At 43.2% G+C, this 24,616-nt stretch overlaps 3 protein-coding genes across 9 annotated transcripts in view; 1 reads left to right on the top strand and 2 right to left on the bottom strand.

Moving 5' to 3' along the window:
• Positions 1 to 8,360, top strand: part of LOC108104778 (cAMP-dependent protein kinase type II regulatory subunit) — a 31,465-nt gene extending 23,105 nt beyond the window's left edge. For 4 of the 6 annotated variants that reach the window (XM_017211024.2, XM_017211023.2, XM_017211021.2 and 1 more), the window contains exons 4-10: positions 3,123 to 3,304; positions 3,534 to 3,634; positions 4,274 to 4,369; positions 4,550 to 4,697; positions 4,792 to 4,867; positions 5,052 to 5,237; positions 6,511 to 8,360. In XM_017211024.2, coding sequence (XP_017066513.1) covers positions 3,123 to 3,304; positions 3,534 to 3,634; positions 4,274 to 4,369; positions 4,550 to 4,697; positions 4,792 to 4,867; positions 5,052 to 5,237; positions 6,511 to 6,641 — 920 coding nt within the window. In that variant the 3' untranslated portion in view covers positions 6,642 to 8,360. Of the gene's footprint in view, positions 1 to 3,122; positions 3,305 to 3,533; positions 3,635 to 4,273; positions 4,370 to 4,549; positions 4,698 to 4,791; positions 4,868 to 5,051; positions 5,238 to 5,422; positions 5,839 to 5,878; positions 6,166 to 6,510 lie in introns of those variants that run through there. The other 2 variants (XM_017211025.2, XM_017211026.2) reach the window with 2 other exon arrangements.
• Positions 8,361 to 9,521: 1,161 nt separating this feature from the next.
• On the bottom strand, positions 9,522 to 13,970 carry LOC108104775 (transitional endoplasmic reticulum ATPase TER94). 2 transcript variants are annotated; one of them, XM_017211011.2, is made up of 5 exons: positions 13,812 to 13,970; positions 12,507 to 12,609; positions 10,385 to 12,421; positions 10,165 to 10,316; positions 9,522 to 10,099 (listed from the first exon to the last, which is right to left on the bottom strand). In XM_017211011.2, the coding sequence occupies exons 1-5, from the start codon at positions 13,826 to 13,828 to the stop codon at positions 10,006 to 10,008; spliced, it is 2,403 nt and encodes an 800-aa protein (XP_017066500.1). In that variant the 5' UTR covers positions 13,829 to 13,970; the 3' UTR covers positions 9,522 to 10,005. The 2 variants fall into 2 exon arrangements, with proteins under 2 accessions (XP_017066500.1, XP_017066499.1); XM_017211010.2 differs by having other exon boundaries at positions 10,165 to 10,319; positions 13,812 to 13,969.
• Positions 13,971 to 22,135: 8,165 nt separating this feature from the next.
• On the bottom strand, positions 22,136 to 23,614 carry LOC108104767 (segmentation protein even-skipped). Its single transcript, XM_017211003.2, has 2 exons — positions 23,389 to 23,614; positions 22,136 to 23,318 (listed from the first exon to the last, which is right to left on the bottom strand). Exons 1-2 carry the CDS (start codon positions 23,528 to 23,530, stop codon positions 22,333 to 22,335), a joined length of 1,128 nt encoding a protein of 375 aa, XP_017066492.1. The 5' UTR covers positions 23,531 to 23,614; the 3' UTR covers positions 22,136 to 22,332.
• Between the last annotated feature and the right edge of the window lie 1,002 nt (positions 23,615 to 24,616).

The raw sequence follows: 24,616 nt of genomic DNA, 5'->3' as shown, positions 1-24,616 counted from the left end.
ATGCTTATATGAAAAAGCTGAGGGAATGCTCATGTTAATCAAGACAAAGCAAAGTGTTGCTGCTATTTATAAAGCTACAGGGAGAGAAAATTGTAGTGCATTTTACTTATTTTGGATAACTATCAGTTCTGTATAGCTAAAGATGTATTTATTACTAAACTAAAACATGTTTTATGGGGTAAAAGGTGGTTTCTATGGCTAAAGTTATTGATTTGCAGATCAGAAAGCGCCTTACCAATGTCTGTTAATTGCCATTCTAGATAACCCAATCAAGCTGCCATTTCTCTCAGTGTTTAGCCAACAAAGCGACAGACAGCTGGCACACACACTCACACCCACACTCACACACACACACACACAGTGAGATATATGGAGCTGTATAAATAGACGGCCGACAACCACTGGACCGCTTGAGTGGCGTGTTGTGCTGCCTACTTACAGGCACTATTTCCGCCTTGGTTTGACGTTTGCCTGTCCCTGTCATCAGCGACTCCAGCGGACAATGATGAGGATGGTTGGTGATGTGGTGATGCTGTGCCTCTTGTGGCACCATTGGCACATTTCAGTCGCTCGTAGAACGTCACCAGGATAGCACGCACATCCTAAAAGCCGTCTTTCAGTCGGTTTGTCATTCAGTTTTTAAGTCAGTTTGTGCCTCTTGGTGGCCAACCATTCATTCAGTCAGTCATTCATTCATTCATTACGCCTCACGTCGTCATTGTCGGAAGTTGTCGTCCTATATATAAAAATATATATATCCATCTCGATCCCGTTGCCGTCACTCGCAGTCGTCCTCGTTGGCTGTTGTCTCATTCTGCTAATGAAATTAATGCAGACAACTTTTTATTTGCCATTCTTAATTGAATTCCCCAGTTTATTTGCCAGAGTGCATGTGTGTGTGTTCTCGTAGAGCAAGCAACTAACTTAATTGAAATACTTTCGGTGCATCAATTACCAAAATTATATTTTAACTTTCTTTGCCAGGGGTTTGAGTTGAAATCTGAAAGTTTTCAGAGTTTAAAATATTATCTAGGCGCGAGAAAATCTTTGGGTGTTTGTCTTAAAATTAAAGCGATTAATAAAATAGTTTTTTATTTTGATGAAATTTAAGTTTTTAAAGTATAATCTGCTGACTGTTAACTTTGATCTTCGGAAAACTTGTAAATCAAAGTTAAAATTTGTATCAAAATTCCAAAGTAAAAGCAAAGTTGTAACTACAAATCGAAAACCTCAAAAATCAAGAACGCAGTATTTCATCGACTAAATAGTTTGATAGAAATCCAAGCAAGTTGAGAAATTAAAATTGCCATAAATTAGGAAACGGAAATTCGCCTGATTGATGGACATACGAAAATCTTCTTCTAATTACCAGATTGTAAATCAAAAATCTCAACAGACCTTGCTGTGTGCACAGATTAGGTTGTAATAAAAACCAGAGCAGAGCCAGTGGAGGCAATTTCTGTCCAAGACGTGGGCGTCCATACAATTTAAACAGTCGTGGGGTATATATTTACACTCATAGATATATATATAGTCAGCGGCTTGGATAAACATACTTCTGTGTAGAAGGAAAATAGACGTGCCACTTGGCTTACAATTTTTGTGGTTTTTCTTGTTGAGTTCAGAGGGCATAGGATAGAGAACTTTAGAATGCGTGCCTGTGCAACTGTTGGGTAATTGCATCATTAGGTTGACACTCTAACTGGCAACTTGACACGACTGCGAGTGGAAAACTGCGGGCTGCAGTGCAAACATCATTTTGTAGCCAATCCAAATCCCAAACCGAATCTCTGTGATTTTGCTATATATATACACACACACATCTATAGATCTATATATACAAACATTTTCAAACTGACTTGCTGAAGGCTTCGCCAAACATTCGAGTGCATAAATATTTATTACGCATACGCAGCGTGTGACGGGAAAGCCAAGCGCTCGCTGTTTGCGCTGGATTTGTTTTGTTTTTTCAGTCTTGTTTTTTGTTGTTATTGTTGAGTCTATACATCAGTCACCTTGGGTTACATATACACACAGCTATCAAAAAACTATATAGACTTATATTTTTTTGTACTTATTTTTTTCTACCTTTTTTCTACTTATTTTTAAACGTGTTCATGCCTAACTGGTTTTCATTTTCGCGCTCGTTGCAACCAATTCGAAATCGTAACTAAATTCGGAAACACGCACAGAGAGCAGCATTTGAAAATGTCCACTCAGGTGTCTGGTAATTTATTGGCCGGTGAGTAGTAGCTGGGTGGAACTTTGGCTTGACCAAATCAAAAACCAAATTTCGTTGACCAAAAAAATAAAACATATGTTCAGTTAAGGTGTTTCATTTTCTGTTCGGTTTGAGTGTGGAATTACTGCAATTGATTTTGCGGTCATGTGAATCTGAACAAACATTTAAATATCCGCAGCAGAGAAGGAAAAGAAAAATGTTTGACAAATATGAGACGGCATGGCAATCTCAGCTGGACAATGCCTCATATTTATGCAATTTTAATTGTCGGAAACGCAAGCTACGAGCTGGGTTTAGAGATTGTCAAACACTAGGAGAAATTCTATAAGAGAACTGCTTACCAGCTCAGAAAATTTTCATTTGGAAAAGTTATTTGAAACCTTTTTTGGAGTTTTTAGACTTCTTATATATTTTATATTTATTTTAAGAGATCTAAACCTTAACTATTTACCTTTTTTTGACAGTTAACAAAATAAATAATCATAAATAAAAATATATAAACATGTTTTCAAGTCAAAAGACATGAAAAGACTTCTTTTCCCTGTGTAAAAATTCCAAAGCAGAGTGAAAACTTTGCCCACATGCTCTTCTAGTTCTCCGTACATGACAGCAAATTCCATTGGATTATGCTGTCTGCCGTTGATATCCGAGCTCCGCCTCGGCAGTTTCATTTGAATTGCATTTGCGGTGGCCCAGCAGGAGATGTGCCAGAGCAGCAGATTCCAGGTTGAATGATGCCCCGACGTTTAGATACCAGAGAACTCTGTCATTTTGATCATTAAATGAAGACATAGCTCTTCATGGGTTTCAATTTGCAGATTTTGCTAATGATTAGAAATCTCTAATATCTGATTTATATTTTCATTTTGTTTCCTTACAGCTGAACCACCAGTTATGGCCAGCTCGCGCCGCAAATCAGTTTTCGCCGAGGCCTATGATCCGGAGGCGGATGACGATGATGATGGTGCCACCGCCGTCTTCCCCAAGACAGATGAACAGCGTGCCCGACTGGTGGAGTCGGTGAAGAATGTCCTCCTCTTCCGATCCCTCGAAAAGGAGCAGGTTCGTATTCACTACATAAATCATAAGTCTCTCGGGGAAAGGATTTGTGGGGAAGGAGCCCCGGCATACATCACGCAACAGCGTTTAACCCGAATAAATGTGTGTTGTGCCTGCGGTTTCCCTTTTACTGGGGATTATCCCCCATCAGGCAGAGGCCCCCACCCTTACTTCCCACATTTCCCTCGAAAATCATCATCATCATCGCCTTGTAACTGATTTGTTATTGCAGATGAACCAAGTCCTGGATGCGATGTTCGAGCGAAAGGTTCAGCCGGGCGACTATATCATCCGCCAGGGCGACGATGGCGATAACTTTTATGTTATTGAATCGTAAGTAAAACAAAACAAATTTCCAATCAAACTCGATGAATAATGCACATTTCTTGTTTGCGCAAAAGTTAACCCCAAGTTGGGGTAACTTTTTGGTGATTTTTGTTTGGTTTGCCTAAAGGTGGCATAACTTGTATGTAACTTGTTCGAAATTTATTACAAGACTTGGAAAATATTTAATATAAATTAGCTTTAACATTGATTAGATAACTTGCCTACTGTAAAAGTCTTTAATATGCGTTTTACCGAAGGTAAAATCAGTCTACCTAAGCAGCTAAAAGCTTTTAAAGTTAAAAGTAAACTAAAAGCCATAAATTTCCCACATCTTCTGTAAAAGCAAATTAAACGTTTTAGAATGAACTCGTTTAAGTAGAACCGCATAATTACTCATGCAGAAGAACGAAGCTCATTCATTTATGTGCGGCTTAATTAATTTGTGTTTGAATGGGAATTAGTATTTGATATGGCAATTAATGAGTACTTACATATTGATAAGCACACACACACACATCCAGCATCGGACCATCAATTATAAATTGCATTCAATTAAAGTGGATTTTTCGTCACATCTCTCTCTCTCTCTGTCTCGCTCTGGTATTGATTAACACCCTGAATATATTTTCCATATTATTCCCCCAGTGGCGTCTACAAAGTCTATATTAATGACAAGCACATTAACACCTACAATCACACTGGACTCTTTGGTGAATTAGCGCTGCTCTACAATATGCCCAGGTAAGTGACGACTATCGCCGCCCTGTATTTGATTGATTCATTATGCCAAATTTTCCGCGCTGTCTGAACCACAATTACAATGTGCTAATAGCTATATATATATATACTATGCCTATATATAGTTACATATATAATATATAGAGTGTAGAGCTGTATCTAATGTTGAATTTAAATATCTAGAGCGGCCACTGTGCAGGCGGAAACGAGTGGTCTACTTTGGGCCATGGATCGCCAGACCTTCCGACGCATCCTGCTGAAGTCGGCCTTCAGGAAGCGGAAAATGTACGAGGAGCTGTTGAACAGCGTGCCCATGCTGAAGGCCTTGCAGGTGGGTTGCTACTTTCATTTCTTCACCCACTCTCACTTCTTTCTTAAATCGATATTATATATATATATCTATGTATATATCTTTCTAACTGCAGAACTACGAACGCATGAATCTGGCGGATGCTTTGGTTTCAAAGAGCTACGACAATGGCGAACGCATCATCAAGCAGGGTAAGTGATTGACAAAGGTACAGGGGAACTTCTTTAAAAGGAAATAACGTGCATTATGATAACGCAAATTCTGCAATGAAATACCTTCAAATATAAGTATGGCATACCTAAAGAAGTCCCCCTGTTTTTACCTCCCCCCTAAGAACTTTATCTAATATCAAAGATTTTTCTCCTTGATTCCCAGGTGACGCCGCCGATGGCATGTACTTCATCGAGGAGGGCACCGTGTCTGTGCGCATGGACCAGGATGATGCCGAGGTGGAGATCTCGCAGCTGGGCAAAGGCCAGTACTTTGGCGAACTGGCGCTGGTGACACATCGACCCCGAGCGGCCTCCGTCTACGCCACGGGCGGCGTTGTTAAGCTAGCATGTGAGTGTCCCGGCCGGCGGAATGGCTAACACGGAAAGCGTTTCAGTCGAACCCCCGATCCCCGCTTGACCTAATCCCTAATGCTTTTGTTTATTTGTTCTTTGTCCTGTCTACCCTGTCCCTCACCCACCCGTCCCCATCCTTCTATATTTTTGTGTGTACTATGTGTATGTGTGTGTGTGTAGTTTTGGATGTCATTTGCTTCGAACGCCTCATGGGGAAGTGCAGTGGGGGCATTCAGCGTAGCATTAGTGGGTATCGCTATCTGGAAGAGGATCTGCGCGAATATTTTGGCAATTTGTAATTTAATTAGTAGTAGTTTTAGAAGTAGTAGTAGTGGTAGTACTTGATATACCCATTTTCATGACCTTAATTTGCTAGGCTTGAGGGAAAACTATGGGAAAATTCTTTTTAGTAAATTTTCTAATAAATTCGTTAAAAAATTTCATATTTTCTTAACTTTTTTAATGGAAATATGTACGTGACTATGACTTCCAGTTTTATTCATAAACCAAACAAACCTACTTATTCTTTAAAGAGTCCTAAAGATAACATTCCTTAGCAATGCGGTCATGAAAATGGTTCTGTAGATTCTTAAAAATACCTGACTAAGCCCTATATAAACCCAAAACTCCGTCCAGTCCTAGACACCGAGGCCTTTGAACGCATCATGGGCTTCCTGACCGATGTACTCAAGCGCAATGTCGTGATCTATGAGCAAATGTTCACCGACATGGCCCGCCGCAATACCAATTTGTGAAGAACTCGAGTGTACACTTTGTTTCATATTTTTCTAGGTTATTGTTATTCTAAATTCTTAAAAGTAACATATACTTTTTTTGGAATTTCCTAAACATATTTTCAAAATTCACAATTTGACTATGCAAAATGAGCAATAAAAAAGTGTTTTTTGGTTTCGACACACACACGTACATGAGTATATATCTTAAGGGCAAGAATCCCCAGCACCATCCCAAAACTTAAACCCACAGCACTATGAACTTTCAATGTCTGAAGCTGACACAGGCATCTAAGAGGTTAATGGATCGGTAAGAGAAGGATAATGAAGATGATAAACAGTATGGGGCCTGTGGTGATCAAGGAATGCGTTATGAGATGGGCTATTGGTTAAGAATGTTGCTAAAATGTTGTTTAATAAATATTACTAAACCTCCTATCCCCCAGAAAATCCCATACCCAAGCATGTATTAAGTGTTTTTGATGGTATATTTATTAATTATATAACTAATAATATGATTATCTTTCCGTTTAGTCCTCGATGTGAAGGCATTTGAGCGTTTGTTGGGTCCCTGCATGGATATTATGAAGCGCAATATTGACGACTACGAGTCGCAGTTGGTGAAGATATTTGGCAGCAAAAACAATATCACCGATACACGATAAAAAGTCTGAACAACAAAACCAACCAACCAACCAACCAACCAACCAACCAACCAACAACAACAAACCACCATCAGCAACAGCAACAACAAAAACAGCAACTAAAACTTAAAGAAAGGTCACCTGCAGGCTTCTTAGGACTTTATTTTGTAACCACGTTTCTTTGAAATTGAGCAATAATAATACACAAACAGCTAAAAAGAAAACTAAACAAAACAACAAACACAACAAAGCACAAATACCAAACAAACACACAAGGACACAAAAATCATTTAAACTTAATCATGAATATTTGATAATTGAAATTAATCTATAATACTACGATAATAATGATGATGATGAGATGATGATAATGTTGATCATGTTGGGGCGAAGCTTAGCAATGTTTCTAATCATAAAAAAACAAAAAACAAAAACAAAGCAAGTTAAGAATTGTATTGTATGTATTTAGCAATTGTAATTTGTAATGTATTTAAAAATTGAGCAAAAATGAATTCAAATGCAATCAGCAATGAGAGAAAAACAACAAGAACGATTGGCTCAACGGGAATGTTAAAAGAAAAACGTACTAATTTAAGTTTTGTTTATTCATAACCTTTTTGTTATCCATTGATTTATTCATAATTAATTTAGAAAATAACGCAAACACTTGTTTAATTGGCTGCTAATTAACTGATAAGCAACAACAAAATATATCAAATAAGAGCAAATTGAACACAAAAACAAAAAACAAACAAACACACACACAGACACACATCAGTGAAGAATGTTTCCCCAAAACAAAAATATCAAGTATTCGCCTAGGGGAACCCCAATTAATGTATGTATATGTATGTACTAGTCTATACATGAAACAACTGGACAGCTGGGCAGGTGTTTCGGCCATCGGAGAGAGAGAGAGATAGAGAGAGAGAGAGAGTGTGTAGGGAATGAGTATATATCAGATTTGCAAGCCCCCGAGATGTAGGTTTTCCACTTCCTAAAGCGATCTCACAGGATGTTATTGTTATTCACAGTTCTCGGAACTCGAAACTCGGAAAGAAAACAAATTATGTAATGCTAAAGGCACAATCAATATGTTGCATGGGATCAACTTAGAACAAAAAAACTTTGAGAAAAACTAGCGAAAAAATACGAAATTTAGCAGAGGTTTGAGGAGAACGGGGAAGAGTTGTGTGCACCAGGGTGACATTTGCTTAAGCCGCTTTAAAAAATATATATAAATAAAGATATACATATATTCTTTATTTGTCAGGCCATAGCGAAAACGAATCAAAGCAATATCGACGGCCTGGTTAATGTGTACTTAGTATATCCCTGTTTTTGTTGCTGTTCACAATACCTGTACTGTACTACCCTATACCCTATACAATATACCCTATACCCTATACCCTATACCTATATCTCTATTTATATAACTGAATGAGCTTAAAAACGTATGGTAAAGCCTAAAGCCTAAACCTAAAACTAAACCTTAATGACTCCAACTACTTTATATGAGTGTAACCGTATTGTTTTGAACAAAACAGCGTAACTAAACAAATCTTAGTGGGATAATCAAAGAGAACTTGCATATGTGTAGGTATAATATTAAATTAAATTAAATCAATTCAACTGGCATACCAGCAGTCGACAGGTGTTCAAAGCTAAAAAGAAACTAAGAAGAAACATATAAAGAAACCGAAAATATCATATATGTAAAATTGCTACAAATCGTTCAAACAAAAAAAATTGTCAGCAAGCAAAATAATAAAACTAAAAACAAAAAATATATATATATATATATAAAAAGTATGTTTTTAATCTTAATTGGTGTCTAGTCTATGTTCAAGACTTTAAAGCAACAAATTCTTGGAAATTTTCGAAACAAGCAAAATGAAAATGAGGAAAACATAAATAATAATAATGACTATTATATCAAGCGAGTAAAATTATAGAAATTAATTAAGATGCAGAAAGTGCTGGCCATTTTCTTCCACATACCAACTACAACAACACGCACACACACATACACACACTTAAGCCAATACACACACACACACGCACACACAAGCCATATTAAAGAAAAGAAAAAACTTTCATCAAGCAAAGCTCAAAGATAATATATAAAGAATCGTTGAAATCACCGATGACAAAACTCTTAACGCGCAAATTTCAAATTTCAAGTCACTGAGAAAGGATACATTAAATAAAAATAGTAAAGCCTATTCGTATTTTAACTGTTGTGTTGTAATTATGCATAAAGCGTATTTAATTATGTATGTGTAACAAAAATAAAAAATTAAAAACAAATACAAACGAAAAGAAAAACAAAAAAGAGTATGTATTAAATAGAGGAAAGAAAACAAAAACTTTTGAAGGTGTAGACACTGAAAGAAAAAGGAAACACAAATCATTGATTTAAATTAAGCGCCGAAGAAGCTGCAATAACACATTACAAAAAAAGCCAATCAAATTAAAAGTTTCCTGCTTTTTGCCATTAATAAAATTTTTATAATTTTCATTATATCTTCATTTACCGATGCCAAAATGTTGATTTTAATAACCAGCAGCTAATAGAATGGCATAAAAGTTTATTTATAAGACCGAAGAAGCGATGATTATTAAAATATGAAAGAATTCAACTAACTTCATATTAAGAAGATGTCCTTGTTATGTCGCAAAGAAATCATAAAAATAAAACTGAAAAAATAAATAAAAAGCAAAAAAAAGCAAACATGACGAATGAATAAAAGTTTAATAAATGCGATAAAACAAATGAAATGTTGTTAATTTTATGGGAATGGGGGACAATAAAGGAGGATTATGCTTTAGGCCAAAACATCATCTATTGCCTATTGCCTATAGTACTAGCTTCCTTTTCCATTAAATAAACTTTGATAATTGTATTGAATTTATAATTTTATTCACTTAAAAACGTAGCTCCAAATACACTTATAATTTTACGGTGTTTAATATATGTATTTATCTTTAAATGTATGTGTGTATGTGTATCGTTTATAATTATGTTTATAGAAACTCATATATCGGAGCCACTCTACCGACAATGCACGAATGATTAGTGTGAGGCGCGGATTTATTAGCCAATTGAAATGGTTCCGGATTTAGCCTGTCCTAAGTCCAAATTAGAATATATCCGTGACAAAGATCAAGGATAGTATCAAAAGAATTGATTATTGTATTGGGGTAATGGGATCTCTTATTCCGCTGTCGGCTGAATGGTCTTAGCCAGTGGCTGCTGTAGTTTACCGCCTCCAGGATGCGCGAATGTGATTTGTTTTTGCTTGCTCGGTTTTACGGGGAAAAATTCATTTAAAAAGTTTCTTTTTTTTCTTGTGGTTTTGTTTTTCAGTGTAAAACTAGAAATCTAACTGTAAAGATCATCGTCGCCATTGTCGCCTGGCGAGTTGACTGGCAAATTGTTACCAGTTCCTGAGGTGTTGCCGGTTTGACCGGGGAATCTAAAAGGACATATAATTCTCATTAAGTAATCTATTCCGTAAAGTAGAGCTCTTTATTTTCTCACCTGAAGTTCTGGCCGAAACCACGGGACTGCTGCAAAGTCTGGGCAAACATCTCGTATTTCCTGATGTCATTATCGGACACCGAACGACGGGCAAACTTCATTGCCTCCTCAAAGTGGGCGCTGGTGATCTCCGGCACTGGATCGTCTTCGTCCATCTGGTATTAAGGGAAAGCAGTCAAAAATAAATATTCTTTTTTTAAAGCCAACCAAAAAGACTTACGTCCATCGCTGAGTTCTGGTTCTCGGCACGCTCCTTCTCTCGACGAATCTCAGCCTCGATGGCCTGTCGGATGGCCAGCTTGCAAGCGCGCTGGCAGATCTCAGTCAGATCAGCACCAGAGAAGCCCTGCGTCACCTTGGCAATGTAGGTGAGATCCACCTCCTTGGCCAGCGGAGACTTGCGCAAGTTTGCCTTCAGAATAGCCTCACGCGACTTGTCGTCGGGCAGCGGAATATAGATCAACTGATCCAGACGGCCCGGACGCAGAATGGCCGGATCGATGATATCAGGACGGTTGGTGGCTCCAATGATAAACACATTCTTCTTGGCTCCCATACCATCCATTTCCGTAAGGATCTGGTTGATCACACGATCGGCGGCGCCACCAGCATCACCCACATTGCCACCACGGGCCTTGGCGATCGAGTCCAGCTCGTCGAAGAAGAGCACACAAGGAGCCGCCGAGCGGGCCTTGTCGAAGATGTCGCGCACATTGGCCTCGGACTCGCCGAACCACATGGTCAGCAGCTCGGGACCCTTGACCGAAATGAAGTTGGCCTGGCACTCGTTGGCAATGGCCTTGGCCAGCAGCGTCTTACCGCAACCGGGGGGCCCGTAGAACAGAACACCGCGACTGGGCTGCATGCCGAACTTCAAGAATTTGTCTGGATGCTCCACCGGGTACTGCACCAGCTCCTGCAGTTCCTTCTTCACGCTCTCGAGGCCTCCGATATCGGTCCAGGTGGTGTTGGGCACCTCCACAACTGTCTCGCGCAGCGCCGATGGACTGGACTTGGTCATGGCGTAGCGGAAGTTCTCCATTGTCACGGCCAGCGAGGCCAGCACCTCGGCATCGATCTTGTCATCCTCCAAGTCGATAAGGTCCATCTTCTCACGGATTTGCTGCAAGGCCGCCTCTGAGCACAGTGAGGCCAGATCAGCACCCACATGGCCGTGGGTCTCGGCAGCAATCTGCTCCAAGTCAACATCATCATGCAACTTCATGTTCTTGGTGTGAATGCGCAGCACCTCCAGACGGCCAGTGGCATCCGGAATGCCGATATCAATCTCACGATCGAAACGTCCGAAGCGACGCAGGGCCGGATCAATGGAGTTGGGCCTGTTGGTGGCCGCCATGACAATCAGATGGGAGCTCTTCTTCATGCCATCCATCAGTGTCAGAAGCTGCGACACGATACGACGCTCCACCTCACCGTGGGTCTTGTCACGCTTGGGAGCAATGGCGTCGATCTCATCAATGAAGATTATGGCGGGAGAGTTCTTCTCAGCCTCCTCGAAGGCCTTGCGCAGATTAGACTCTGACTCTCCAGCCAGCTTGGACATGATCTCCGGTCCGTTGATCAGGAAGAAAAAGGCTCCAGTCTCATTAGCTACGGCCCTGGCAATCAGGGTCTTACCGGTACCCGGGGGTCCGTACATAAGGATGCCACGGGGTGGCTTTACACCGATGGCCTTGAAGAGCGACGGATGACGAAGAGGCAACTCCACCATCTCCTTGATCTGGGCCAACTGCTTGCGGCAGCCACCGATGTCATCGTAGCCCACGGCATTTAGCGACTCCTCCTCCTCCTCACGCTTAATCGGATCTCCATCACAGAAGATAACCGTTTCGGGAGCCACGATACAATATGGTTCAGGATCGGTTAACACCACCTTGAACTCAATAGGACGCATAGCAGCGCGGACAATGAAGTTGTCGCCCATGTGGATGGGCCGGTAGGCCTCAAGGAAGTACGGCTTTAGGTAGATCTCGAACAAGTTGCCGGTGACGCCTTCGGTGGTGTCGTCGATGGGCAGGATGCGTACCCGCTTGCCGTACTTGACGTCGGGACAGGACTGCACCGAAACCACATCAGAAAGATGGACGCACAGGTTGTTGCGCACTACGCGGTTCATGCGAATCTTCTCGTCGGGGCAGGTGTCGTCCGAGAGCACGATACAGACCGTCTCCTTGCGGCGCTTGCCCTTGAGGATCACGGTGTCACCGCGGAAGAGCTGCAGCTCGTCCATTTTCGCCTAAAATGTTTCATAAAAGAAAAGCATAGCCAAGTCATGTCATTAATACATGCGATGACGTGGCCTTCGGGCGGGTGAATCTTACCTGCGACAGCGACACCACAGAGTTATCATCATTTTGCGCCTCCTCCACAATCAGACGGTTGGGACGGTCCTTGCGCTTCAGGATTGCTGTTGCCAGATCTTCACTGTGGGTGAAGAAGAAGACGAAAGGAAATTAATTTCAAGAAACTAATCTAAGAGATTTTCAATTTGAATCCCAATCCCTAACCGTTTTTCAAACGACGGCTTCGGCTTCATCTTCTCATCCTGCTCACTGTGATAACCCATCATAAAGTCCCTAGGGTCCCCATCCTGATCCATCTTGTCACTGTTGCTACCAGACATGCTGCGTTTTCTTTTTTTGCTAGGATTTCCCTCTTTATTGTCAATCTTGTTGAAACTTATGGACATGCTTTTCCAAGCAAAACCGAACGAAACTAAACGATTGAACAAGTCGGCTTGAAGGTTCACTTTCAAAGCCAACATGATGATGGTGACTGGGTTTTGGAAGCTTACTAGGTTTTGTTGCTTTTTTTTAGATCTTACTAAGACCATCGTATTTTATATTTCCGTTTAGAAAAACTATTTTATTGGTCAAGGTGGCTTTATTTATAAGAGTAATTCTGTATTTCCTGTGTTTGATGCCAAGTCTTTTGGCGCCAACAACTTTTCTAAAAACAAATATCTTTTATTTATAGTTATTTTAATAAATATATTTGTTTTTATCGATACACACATATTTGTTTATCAATTTTAAAAATATAAGGATAAGGTCTATTGATTATTCTAGAAGTAATGAAATTTCATGGGGCATGCTTTGTATCAATTGCCATATTTACTTATCTTTTTGTATATGAATTCCTGGATAGTTTTTAAGCAAATAGTCAATATTCAATTTATCCCGTTTTGTTTTTTGTATATCCAAAATTCTAGATACAAATTGTTACTTTATTCTCTTCCCACAAAAAAAAATCCTCAATAAAGGACGTCATTTAATTCGGGACAACAAAGAAAAATCGTAAGTTTTCATGCGGCAACAACAACTGCAAGGGCAGTAACACCAACAACAACAACAACGTCGGACTGCAAATGGCGATTTTCGCTGGCGTTTTTTTTCTCGAGTTTTTAGGTTTGCCCTACTTTCGCAACATTTTGCAACCGGATAGCGGAAAACTCGCGATAAATGGCGGAGTTTTGCAGCCATCGAGAAAAGTCTTTCACAATTAAATAATAATATGTCTGCTATGTGGCCCTTGCGTATTTTTTCAGCTCAATGACTGCGCGAAATTGACGATTTTCGACTTGGAGCGCCCCAATCGGCGTCTATTTGGGCGTCCAGTTCACTTACCCCTTGGAATCTGCCATGATAAACTAGTAGAGGTTAAACTTTTTAACTTAATTGTAGAATTCGGCTTTTCTCGGACTATTCGTTGAGCTGGAAATCGGCACTTTTAGTCAAATTCAAAGATGAGGCAGCAGAAACAGATTGGAGATGGCAATTTTTAGATAATCATCAGTGGCTATTTGGAACTATCGATGTGTTATAACTTGGTAACTGATTCGAATAAGGTGGCAGCTTTTTGTGGTTTATAACCCTGCTAAACAAACAGCTGGCAATTCTGATTGGGTGTAGTCTTCGCTGTTTTTGCTGAAAAAAACTCACTGATATAAAACTAGTCTAGTACGTAACAGACTTACGTGAATTAAAAAAATGTAGCGTGCTTTTTGACATTGCCTAGTCATAAATGTAAAATAAACGTAAGAATGTTGTAGAAAACAAAATGAATTTAAGGTTTAAAATGTAAATGAATTTGAATAAGTTTCAACGGATAATATATAATATTTTTTTTATATTTCTAAATAAATAGGTACATATTTTAACCGAATCGTAACTGAATAAAGAATTTAAGGTTTACTTTTTAAGTTAAAAGAAAAAGGTAGACAAGTTGTATACTTAAAATACATTTAAGCTCGTAAAAACTTTTTAGTATTCATGGTTTTGGCATTAACGATGCCAATTATGGCAACGTTTTATTTGGCTTTACTTTTATTTTTCCTTTTTTTTGCAAGACTGGCTGTGAAGTCGGCAGAGGAGAGAGTAAAAAACATTGGGCGTGGTTGCTACCCCAAATAAAATGGGAGCTAACTCCATGAAAACGTCAGATGAAGTGCACCAATCGGCTGCAAGTCTCTTTCTCTTGAAGAGCGCCTGCGCAGAGAGCAAAAGAAAGTGGCGAGCGGAAACCAGTTTATTTGAAAAGATGGAGGGAGTGGTGGGGATGGCTGATAAAGATGGCCGTCGCCTTTCGCGGCAGAGGATGCAGCAGAGGCAGAGTTAAGAAGCTGAGCGGTGGAATCGCCTCAGACTCAAAGTCACAATTATGGGGCACTCATTCATTGCGGTGTATGATGCAAACAGCGCTCTTGCCGCGACCCAATCCCCAACCCAAAAACTTGCTCTGTACAGTCCGACGTCTTTAACTCGAATTTATACAGAAAATATTTCCAACACATTTCTCTTGAGTACACATGACTGTATAACCAGCAATAAATGTTTCCATTTTCAATTTTTGTTATCGTTAAACTAGACTTCTTCTGCCTCATTTCCTTGATGTAGATACATTTTGCTAAATCGATACGCTTTTAGTGTACTTTCTTAATTATTAAAACCCTTTTTTTGAATCTAAAAAAAATATATTCAAAAATAAATTAGTTTTTAACAAACAATTACTTCCATTAGATAGCCTGGTTAGACTTACAGATGCCCGACTGTAATCTCGCTTCTGCAATGTGTTTAATCAGGCAGCCAAAGAGGGGAAAAGCAGGCGAAGATGGAGAGTTCTCCTAGCTGACGAGTTAACAGCAATTAGACGTCGACGCCTCACGCTGGATTCGTTTTATTGGAGGTTTATTGAGCGGAATCTGCACCTTCCCTCTTGCCTGTCTTCATTGTTGTAATTGTTTTTCGGGGGTGGATGGACAGAACGGCGGAGGGAAGGGCTGGGGATCTCCTGGTGAGGGTGTCAGTTCACCCGCTGACATTAATTGGTTGTGTACGAGCCAATTTGGCGTAAAAGGCGCTAAATTGATTGCCCTGCGGTTTTAATCGATGCGCATTCATTCCAAATCACGCACATTTATCACCGGTTGAAGCCCCACCCCCTTGGCAACCACCCACGCAACTCCCACCTCTTGTTGTTTCCCCATTTTTGCCATGAGATATAGAGATATAGAAGCTGCGTCACATCTGCGCTGTTTTATAATTGCCGGCAATTGCTGGCCGTTCGGGCAATTAACTGAAGTTGCCAAAATCAAAACAGAGGCTGCCTGTTTTCGCAGATACTGGAGATCCTAGAGATCCTGGCCATATAAACCCGTTATATAACCGGTCCTTACTTTGCCAGAATTCGCAATGCTACCTGGGAATATGTTGTCCTTTCGCCGTTTTTTGCTGCTGCCCGGCAGTTACGCGGAAGTCGTAGCTGTTTTTTAGCCAACGGATTGGCAAGAGGTAAAAAGGATAAGGCCAGGATTTCTGCGGAAGTGCCGTACGTAGGGTTATGAAATTTTACGCAAGCTGCTGTAACAAAAAAAACGGCGAAGGACCCGTCAAGGACTCTGGCTGAACGGGACACAAAGGGGTTCTGCTGGGTTATGAAAGGATTTAGCAGGAAGTTTCGCCGTCTTGCAGTTACCGGCCTCGCAGGATGTCCATAATTGCACGCAATCAGCGCATAATTCCCGCATCATCTCCGCAATTTGGCTGAAGAAAAACTTGGCCCAAACAAAAGAGAGAGTTATGGCTAAAAAATAAGAAATAAAGAAAACTGCATTGGAGGACAAAGGGAAATTTGCTGCCGACTTGTTGACTTTGCAGCCTTGGAAGTGGATATCCATTTCTCTGGGATTTGGAGGACAGGTATGGGCTATGGCTAAAGGATTTGATGCACCCGCCCCCGTGCATCAAATCGTCCAACTTAATTGCCAGAAATTCTCAAAACAAACGAAAATAAACAAATAAACAGAACAGGGGGCGCGAAAGGATTGGATTTAGTTGACTTTTCGCTAGCAATTAGCCCCGAGCCAGATTGACTTTCTGCGGATCATCTGGGTTTAATCACAGATAATCCGGTTACTCGGGCTCCGATACCTCGCGAGCTGTCTTCTTTGCTGGCTGGAAGGATTAGGGGCGGACCCAGTCCAGAAGTCAGTTGCAAATGCGAAAGGATTAAAGATTATAGGAGCGCAGAGAGCAGGTCAGTCGGTGCAGTGTCCTCGGTGGTTTCTGCTGCGGGTACCGCCCAGCCAGCACGCCCTAATCCGTCTACGCCTCGAAATTAATGCAAACATTTAGAAGGATTATCGCCCTAAAGGGGTTGAAAGGGTCCCGGTTCGGATGAACTGAACTGGACTGGTCTGAAACTGGACTGAACTGCGCGGGCAAGAGTTGCCTGGCCATAAAAGCATGATAGGATTGCTAATTCGCCGCTACTTGTTGTCCATTCTCTGGGCATTGTCCGCCAGCGGATTTGCCAATCTCGACTGCCACTTGGCTGCGGTTCCTTTTGGCATCCTTTCTCGGCATCCCTTTTCCTAGCTAGGAGCGTATCAAAAGCCGCGGCACAATTATGCATTTCAGGGAAGTGATTAGGCCACAGATTAGAGCCAAAGAGTTGAAAATATTTGTGGATTTGTCTCGGACTTTGTCGCGGATCAGTGGGATCAGGTAGGAGTGGATGTTCCAGTACTTCCTCCTGCTTATCATTACTGAGTTGTGACACTCCAGTGCAGATCTCTATACCGATTTAGATCCCCTTTTTGATCCCTCAAGGACATTAGGAAGTCCTGCACTTCCGCATCTCTGCTAAGCAGAAGGACATGTCCTCAAGTGGCTGCCCAAAAGGATCGCCGCGATCTCAATTAGCAGGCGCCATCGGTCCTCAACAGGCCCACCATCAGTCAGACATAAAAAATAAGATCGATAAATGGGAGCTGCAGATCCGGACTCGGGACTACTACTATATATCTTAAGTGCCTGAGAACTGTGAAGTGAAGCAGCAATTATGTTGTCGTCGCTTTGATCTGCTGCCCGCCACTTGGAGATACAAATGTATCTCCTCTCTGCGGCTGCGGCTGCATCTGTGGCCAAACCACTCGCAACCAAAAGTCGATTTCCCTGTTTAAGCATTTTTTAATTGTATGCTAATTGATGGCATCCATGAGATATTTTTGGATCTCCCCTCCCTTGCTTCCGGATGCCGGTTTCATCCAGCTGCCAATGGGGATGGATGAGTGGGAGCCATTTTGAGTAGAACTATATTAAAAAGTTATTTATTCATCAGAGGCGACAGATACAGATACAGATGCCCAGATACTCAGATATCCAGATATTCGGAGATACATTAGGCGAAAGCGCTTAGTGTTTTATGGAGGATTGAGGGCGTGGGCCATAAACGACTAATCCCGCTAGAAATTCCGGCTAAGATCGCGCAGATTTTCGAGATCTTGATTTTTAGCATGTTAGCATGCTAAAAAGGACACGCATGCTAAAAGGACACGAAGGACAGCAGGAGCGAAGGCAAATGGCCTGTGAAAAAAGAACACAAAAATCGCAGCACGCAGATAACAATGTCGAAGGTCGAAGGTCATTCGATCGGTGGTTGTGGTGTTGATGGTGGTGGTGGTGCTGCTGCTGCTGCCGTTGGCGGTTCCTTTGGCTGATAAAATACGGGGAGGGAGATCCAGAGCGGCAAGGTCAGGACTCCCTTAATGGGCATGACCACTGGCCACAATTAATTCGCCTAATTTGCATGTCACTTGGTTTTTGTGGCTGTTAGCGGTTCAGTTAAAAGGGGGATCCCCGCCAGTCGTGTGAATCCTTCTTCTGGGGAATCCTTCGGGCGGTGGAAGCTTTGAAGTCCACAGAGTCCTGCCGCTTTCTTGGTATGTGACACCATGCTTAACCAGGTCGATTTGCCCTCAACAACCTTGTGACTTTGTGACTTACTTTTTTAGCCCGGCCCATTAACAGATCATTTGCAGTCGAAATGCCCGCTTTTTGTTCTGCATTTCATTTTTTTACGATTGCCAACCCAGATCAGGATCGTTGGAAAGTCAGTTCTTAAAAAATATATTTCGCGCGCACCGCAGCGAGTCAATTTTTTTACGGCCCCTGGCCAAAAGGCAAGGTCAGCCGAGGATCCTCATCCTGGCATTCTGTTCCGCTTCCGAATTCTGCGAATTGCGAATTTATCCGGGCTGGCAAGAAACCTGGAAACCTAAAAACCTGAAACTAGAACTAGAATTCCAATGCAGTTTTTTTATGCCGCCTAATTTTTATGGCCTAAAAAACGGAACCGAGCCCGAGCGAATATCATCTCCGCCATAAAACGCCGTGTAGGTAATGCCCAGTGGACGTGAAAAAAAAACTGAGAGGCCAGCTCAAAAAAGGACGAGGGCCTGGCCAGGACAAAGAGTCCTGCTCGTAAAATTCGAGAAAAAATGATTTCATTTTTTAGAATCAGTGCGCGAAATGTGAGCAGAGAGTGCCCGTATCCGAATCCTAGTCCTCCTGCGGCTTTACGATGGCCATTAAAGCCCCTAAAAAAATAACGCGAAAAAAACGAGAATTGTAAATCATGGAAATGGAGGGTCAGTGAGAGAGAGAGCGAGAGTCTAAGGTGGCTGGGTCCAGTATTCCTGGTTTGACGGGGCGGCGGCAAAGTCAAACCGCAATAAAGTTGACACGTCGTGCGCAGGATCTGAAAGTCTGAAGGCCCTGAACTGCGGAATCGGTAATCGGCAGTCCTTCGCCACATAATGTAAAGTGTTCTATGTATCCGTATCTGTATCTATCGCTATGTGAGGAGAGTATATACATATATGCAGGACATGCGCAGAGGACAGCCTCTGACTGCTGGCCACACCAGTGATTGCCGCAATCATTCTAGTTTCATTATCTGGCCTGCAGATTTATAGTCCTCCCTCTCCTGCCACTGGCTCTGCCCCCCCCTTCTGAATGACCCGAAAAGCTGCAACTCTGGACAGCCGCAGCATCCATCAGGGCAATTGATTCGGGCCTTTAACTGCCGCTTCCCATTTGACTCGACCATTTACAGTGAACCCTGACCAATTGCCAATGGTAGCGAATCACCCACCACCAGCCGTATGGAAATGTTGGCAAAACATGAATTTGATTGTCGCGATTATCAGTCCGTTAATAACCATGAAAACGAATGGCAGAATTAATTCGAATCCGATAAACGGCACAGGGTCCGTTAATGGACAGCGTGCAAATTGGCTAACATGTCATGGATACACAGATATATGAATCTGAATTTGAGTCTTTCTGAGATACATGACGCATATATTCGTATGCTAGAGTATATGCTGTGTGTGCGAGAAACGTGTGAAATTATTTCAGTGCTGGCATCATCATTTTACAAAGATGTTTATTCATCCGCTGGCTGATTGCAAAACCCCCTAATCTTCACCTTTGAGGCATCTATTGGCGGAGTCATAAAGCATTTTCAACTTCGTTTAGCGCTCTCAGCTCTTGGCCACAATTGCTATGTGAATGGAGAGACCAGAGCTCTGGGAATCTCTCTCTCTCTCTCTCTAGGATTGGATAACAGCTGGATCCCTTGGCTCCATCTTCAGATCTTGCCGTTGAAGATCTCCCTAGCCTGGCTAGGCCCTCTGATGATCACTTTATATTCATTGACAGTTAGTGTGAAATTCGTAGCTCATAAATCGATGGAGAGCCCGAAAATGCGGTCGTCTTGGCCACAAAAGCTGCCTTTTGTCGGCTCCGCAGCTGGAAAGCGGAGAGCAGGGCCATAAATGGCCAATTCCGAGGTGCTAATTCACTATTAAAAGAAATCAGAAACAGAAACTGAAACAGAAACCCAGACCTGAAGCCTGAAGCCTGAAGTCTGAACCAATCCCTCACTCATCACGCCCCAATAAAACTTAATTTTGTTTGCACATCATATGGTAAACGTATAGAGCCTTGGGCTCTTGAATAATGCATTGTTTCGTGGGAGACGTGGGAGAACTTCGCATGAAGTGGCAGCCATTCATAGCAGGCTGTGTATCTAAGCATCTGCGCAACTCATGTATCCATCGGATCCAGTATTCAGCATTGATTGCCTCCATAAAAGAAGATTCTCCCGCGGAGACAATGCCGAATTAGAGTCGAATGACTAATTGATAATAATATCGCATTTATTCCCTCAACTCGACTCGAAATCAGTTAACTCTTTTATGCCGCTAGAACGATGAGCAGCTGTTTCCAGCCATACCCATCTGGACTTTGGTCGAGCTAATCCTCTAGCCTGCCATTTCGGCAGCTTGTCGCATAATTTTGCCATAAACAAGTTGATGATTTTCGTATTTCAACATACCTAATCCCTAATCCCCACATGATTAATTATCAACCTGCGCTATATCAACCACCCAGCAATTGGATTCAGCCCCTTCCTCTGACAATCCTGCAGAGATTTCCTGTTTGGCTATTTTTTAATTTACTGTATCCGAATCTGCTGGGGGAATTCCCCGGGGCAAAACCGTGGCGCGTATCTTTATTATCAAATCATAAAATGCTGCCACTTGTGTGCTTGCATCCCCCAAGTGAGAACACCAGCCAGCCAAACACCAGGAGTAACCAAAAGAAAGGGGTGTGCCACACTCCGTCACTCTTTGCCCGTCTCTGCCACTCCAACTCCAAGGATAACACTTCACGGACCATTTTTTATACGCCTCTGACTCGGCTGGCAAGTGTCAAAACATGTTTTGATGCCAGGCCCTCAATTAGATATTAGACACAGCCCGGGAGATCAGGGGTGACTCTTTGGGTTCGGCTATCTATATCTGTATCCTTGTATATCCTTTTATCTCACATCGTTTACCCACTCCACTTCGATTCATGGCCCTGCCTTTTTGTCGACTCTGGTTTTTTAGCTGCGGGATTATGAGCAATTGACACCCCTTTAATCCTGTCCTGTCCTGAGGCTGAGCAATTCAAACACATGTTTTGCCTGGCAATTAAATGAGGATTTGATTTAGGAAGGACTTGACTTCCACCTCTTACTCTCCCGTTATGATCCTTTCTGATGATTTCTCAATTATGACAATTGTTTGACGACCGGAAAAGAGAAAACAAACATAAGGCCAGGGAAGAATGAACAGAGATTGGTAATAGCTAGCACAACGGGTGAGGTGACAATTAATTAGCCGAGCCCAATCCAATCCGAGGACACCGAAATTGATACCGTAGACAATGCAACCTGACGCGTGGCAGGGAGTGGGCCCAATTCCACTCCAAGGTCTCTGACCAGCGGGGTGGCTACCCATTGGCTTGTGCCAAACCCCCGTGGATGTCGTTGTCATTCCCCCGCCGGGGCATCCATATCCCTATTTGGAAACCCTTACTCCTGATTGTGGGTGGCCACTCCGAAGGACACTCGGACACACGCTCTGCCGTTCGATTTGCCACAGTTTCCCTACGAAGGTCGCAATGAAGCAGCCTAAGCAGTCGAAGCAGCAGCTGTCTCGCCAGGTTTCTCCATGGCTAATCCAAAAAGCCAGGTCCATAAAAGCAACTCAGGTATAGGGTACACTCCTATAACTCCCACCACTTGGCCAGGTAGTCAGTTTAAAAGATGTGTCATATAATTTTCAAATATTTTCGCATTTATTTTTGATTTTGTGCCTTAATTACGACTACAATTAGCTACTTTAACTTTAACTTTAACTTTGACTTTACTTTACAGTATGGTACAATCTTCGGGAATAAATAGCAGGGGCTGACTAAAACTAGTTTGTACAATCTTTGGGGAATCAGGATGCGTGATATCGAGATCAGGGGCTTACGCCTCAGTCTTGTAGGGCTTGAAGAGCTTCGGCTTGGGCTCCGCAATCACGGTGGTCGTTGGTGGCGGCGACATGTCGGAGGCTGGTCGCTTGGCACTGGGCATCAGGAGACCGGGAGCAGGGAGCGGGCTGGTGGTGGTCAATGGAACGGGAGCTGGAGGAGCAACTGGACTGCGGTCGAACACCTTGGCATGATCGGATCCCACTGGCGAGAGCGACAGCGTGGAGGAGTGCGGCGATGAGGAGGACTGCAGATCCAGCGGCGGTGTCTGGGTCTTGGGCACACCCACAGCCAATCCGGGGTAGCAGGAGCCGGAAGGCAGGGCACCCAAAAGACCGGCGGCTCCGGCGGAATATGAAGAGGTCGATGCGCTGGATCCCATCATGTGCGGGTGCATATGAGGGCCAGCGGGGTGTGGCGGAGCCGGGCGAGCGGGGATGTGGTAGGGTGTGTAGCGGTACTGTCCATAGGGCGAGGGGTGTCCAGCATGGGCCGAATGTCCGGGCATCTGCATGGCTTGCATCTGGGGCATGGCCATCGGTGGCATTCCAGTGGCCATTCCTGTGGCCATCATGGGGTTCGTGGCCACGGCGGCGGCAGCAGCAGCAGCGGCAGCGGCGGCAGGAGCGTACGGAGGATAGGGCATGCCCACACTGTTGGCAGCAGCCTGGAGGATGGAGGCGGCGAAGGCAGGGTCAGAGTAGACGGCGGCATAGGGCCAGGCGACGGCAATCCTCTGGCGCTTGTCCTTCATGCGGCGATTCTGGAACCACACCTTGATGGTGCTCTCCGGGAGATTCAGCTGGGCGGCCAGTTCGCAGCGACGGGGACGGGAGACATAGTTCTCCTTGTAGAACTCCTTTTCGAGACGACCCAACTGGTCACGAGTGAAGGCGGTGCGGTAGCGACGGACCGACGGGTCGGCGGGAATCTCCGAGCCGCGGCTGCCGTTCAAAGAGTTATCCGGACTGGATAGGCATTCTGTTTGGAGAGAAGAGAGATCAAGAGTAAGTAACTTGCCACAAATTGAAGGTTGCATCTTTAAACTTACCATTTGGGGAGGGAGGCGGTGTCTGGGGCTTGCCGTACTGGGTGGCCAAAAGGTCCACAACCAGAGGCTTCTGGTCCACGGGACTGGCGTCGTGTTGGTGGGCATGATGGCTGTCCATGTTGTAGGTTCGATATCCGTGCATCTTTCGTATGCTTTCTTTAAAGTTGTGGATGAAAAGTGTTTCTTTTTCTTGATTAGATATTCAGAGGCAGTTGTTGACTGTGCGGCGGTCACAGTTCGAGTGTGCTGCTCTCAGCCACCCCGCCACCTTTTATACCGCTCGTGCTCAGCAGGCAAATGGCCGCCGTCGTTGGGTCGGCCAATCACAGCGGGCCAGGCAAGTGTGAAAGGGATAGCATGTGAGCGGTGCTAATGTTGCGGTACTGAGAGATTGCTGCTGGGATGCTGAGCGGCAATTACGAGGCGGGACAAAGCGGAGGAGCAGCGGGATGGAGCTGAACTCTCCTCGGGAGGACCTCCTGTCCTGTCCTGTCCTAGCTATGGCAATCTTGGAGAGAGAGCGCAGATTTGGTATTCATAGCGGATGAGCGAATCTTTTGTCTCGTCCGCCCGCAGGCGGCATCTCTGCAGGAGCAAGCGGGACGGGCGGGCCCCCTTAATAATGGGATTTTATCGGCTTCATCAAGAATGATATGGCATTATGCCGTTCAGTCGGGTGGTGTTTGTATCTTGTATATAGCATGTACCCAGCTATATATATATATATATATATTTATCGATCGGCTGCCAGCGAATTATTTGCGCTTTTATGAAGTCTTAATATTATGCCGCACGTTTAACAGCCTCACACTAGCAGCTACTACAAGGGTATCTCTGGCTTTCTGTGAGCTTCATCAACCCCCTCGAAAGGAGTGGGGGGGGGACACTTTCCACCCATAACCATTTGGTATAGAATCCCATGGCAAGATAATGGCTGCCTTGCTCCAAACTGGAAAAGGAAAAAAAGCATGGGACGCAGTTGCCGGGACTTAATTTGAAAAGTTTTCGGATTCGTTTGGCAAAACATTTATTATGATGATATAATCATGCCCAGAGGCAACTGTACCGAGGAGCGAGTGTCCTTTTGGGGCAGCGAACTTGTCTTGTAATTTGCGCAAGTGAGGATGGATATGGCGGAGAGAGTAGTAACAAAAAAGTGCGGAGGGTCCACTAACTACCTGATGCGGCTCAAACGGGTTAAGCTCGGGGATCAGGGTTAAGTCGGCGC

The sequence above is a fragment of the Drosophila eugracilis genome, unplaced genomic scaffold (assembly GCF_018153835.1).
Source record: "Drosophila eugracilis isolate 14026-0451.02 unplaced genomic scaffold, ASM1815383v1 contig_1765, whole genome shotgun sequence".
Taxonomy (NCBI): domain Eukaryota; kingdom Metazoa; phylum Arthropoda; class Insecta; order Diptera; family Drosophilidae; genus Drosophila; species Drosophila eugracilis.
This window is presented reverse-complemented; position numbering and strand designations above follow the sequence as displayed.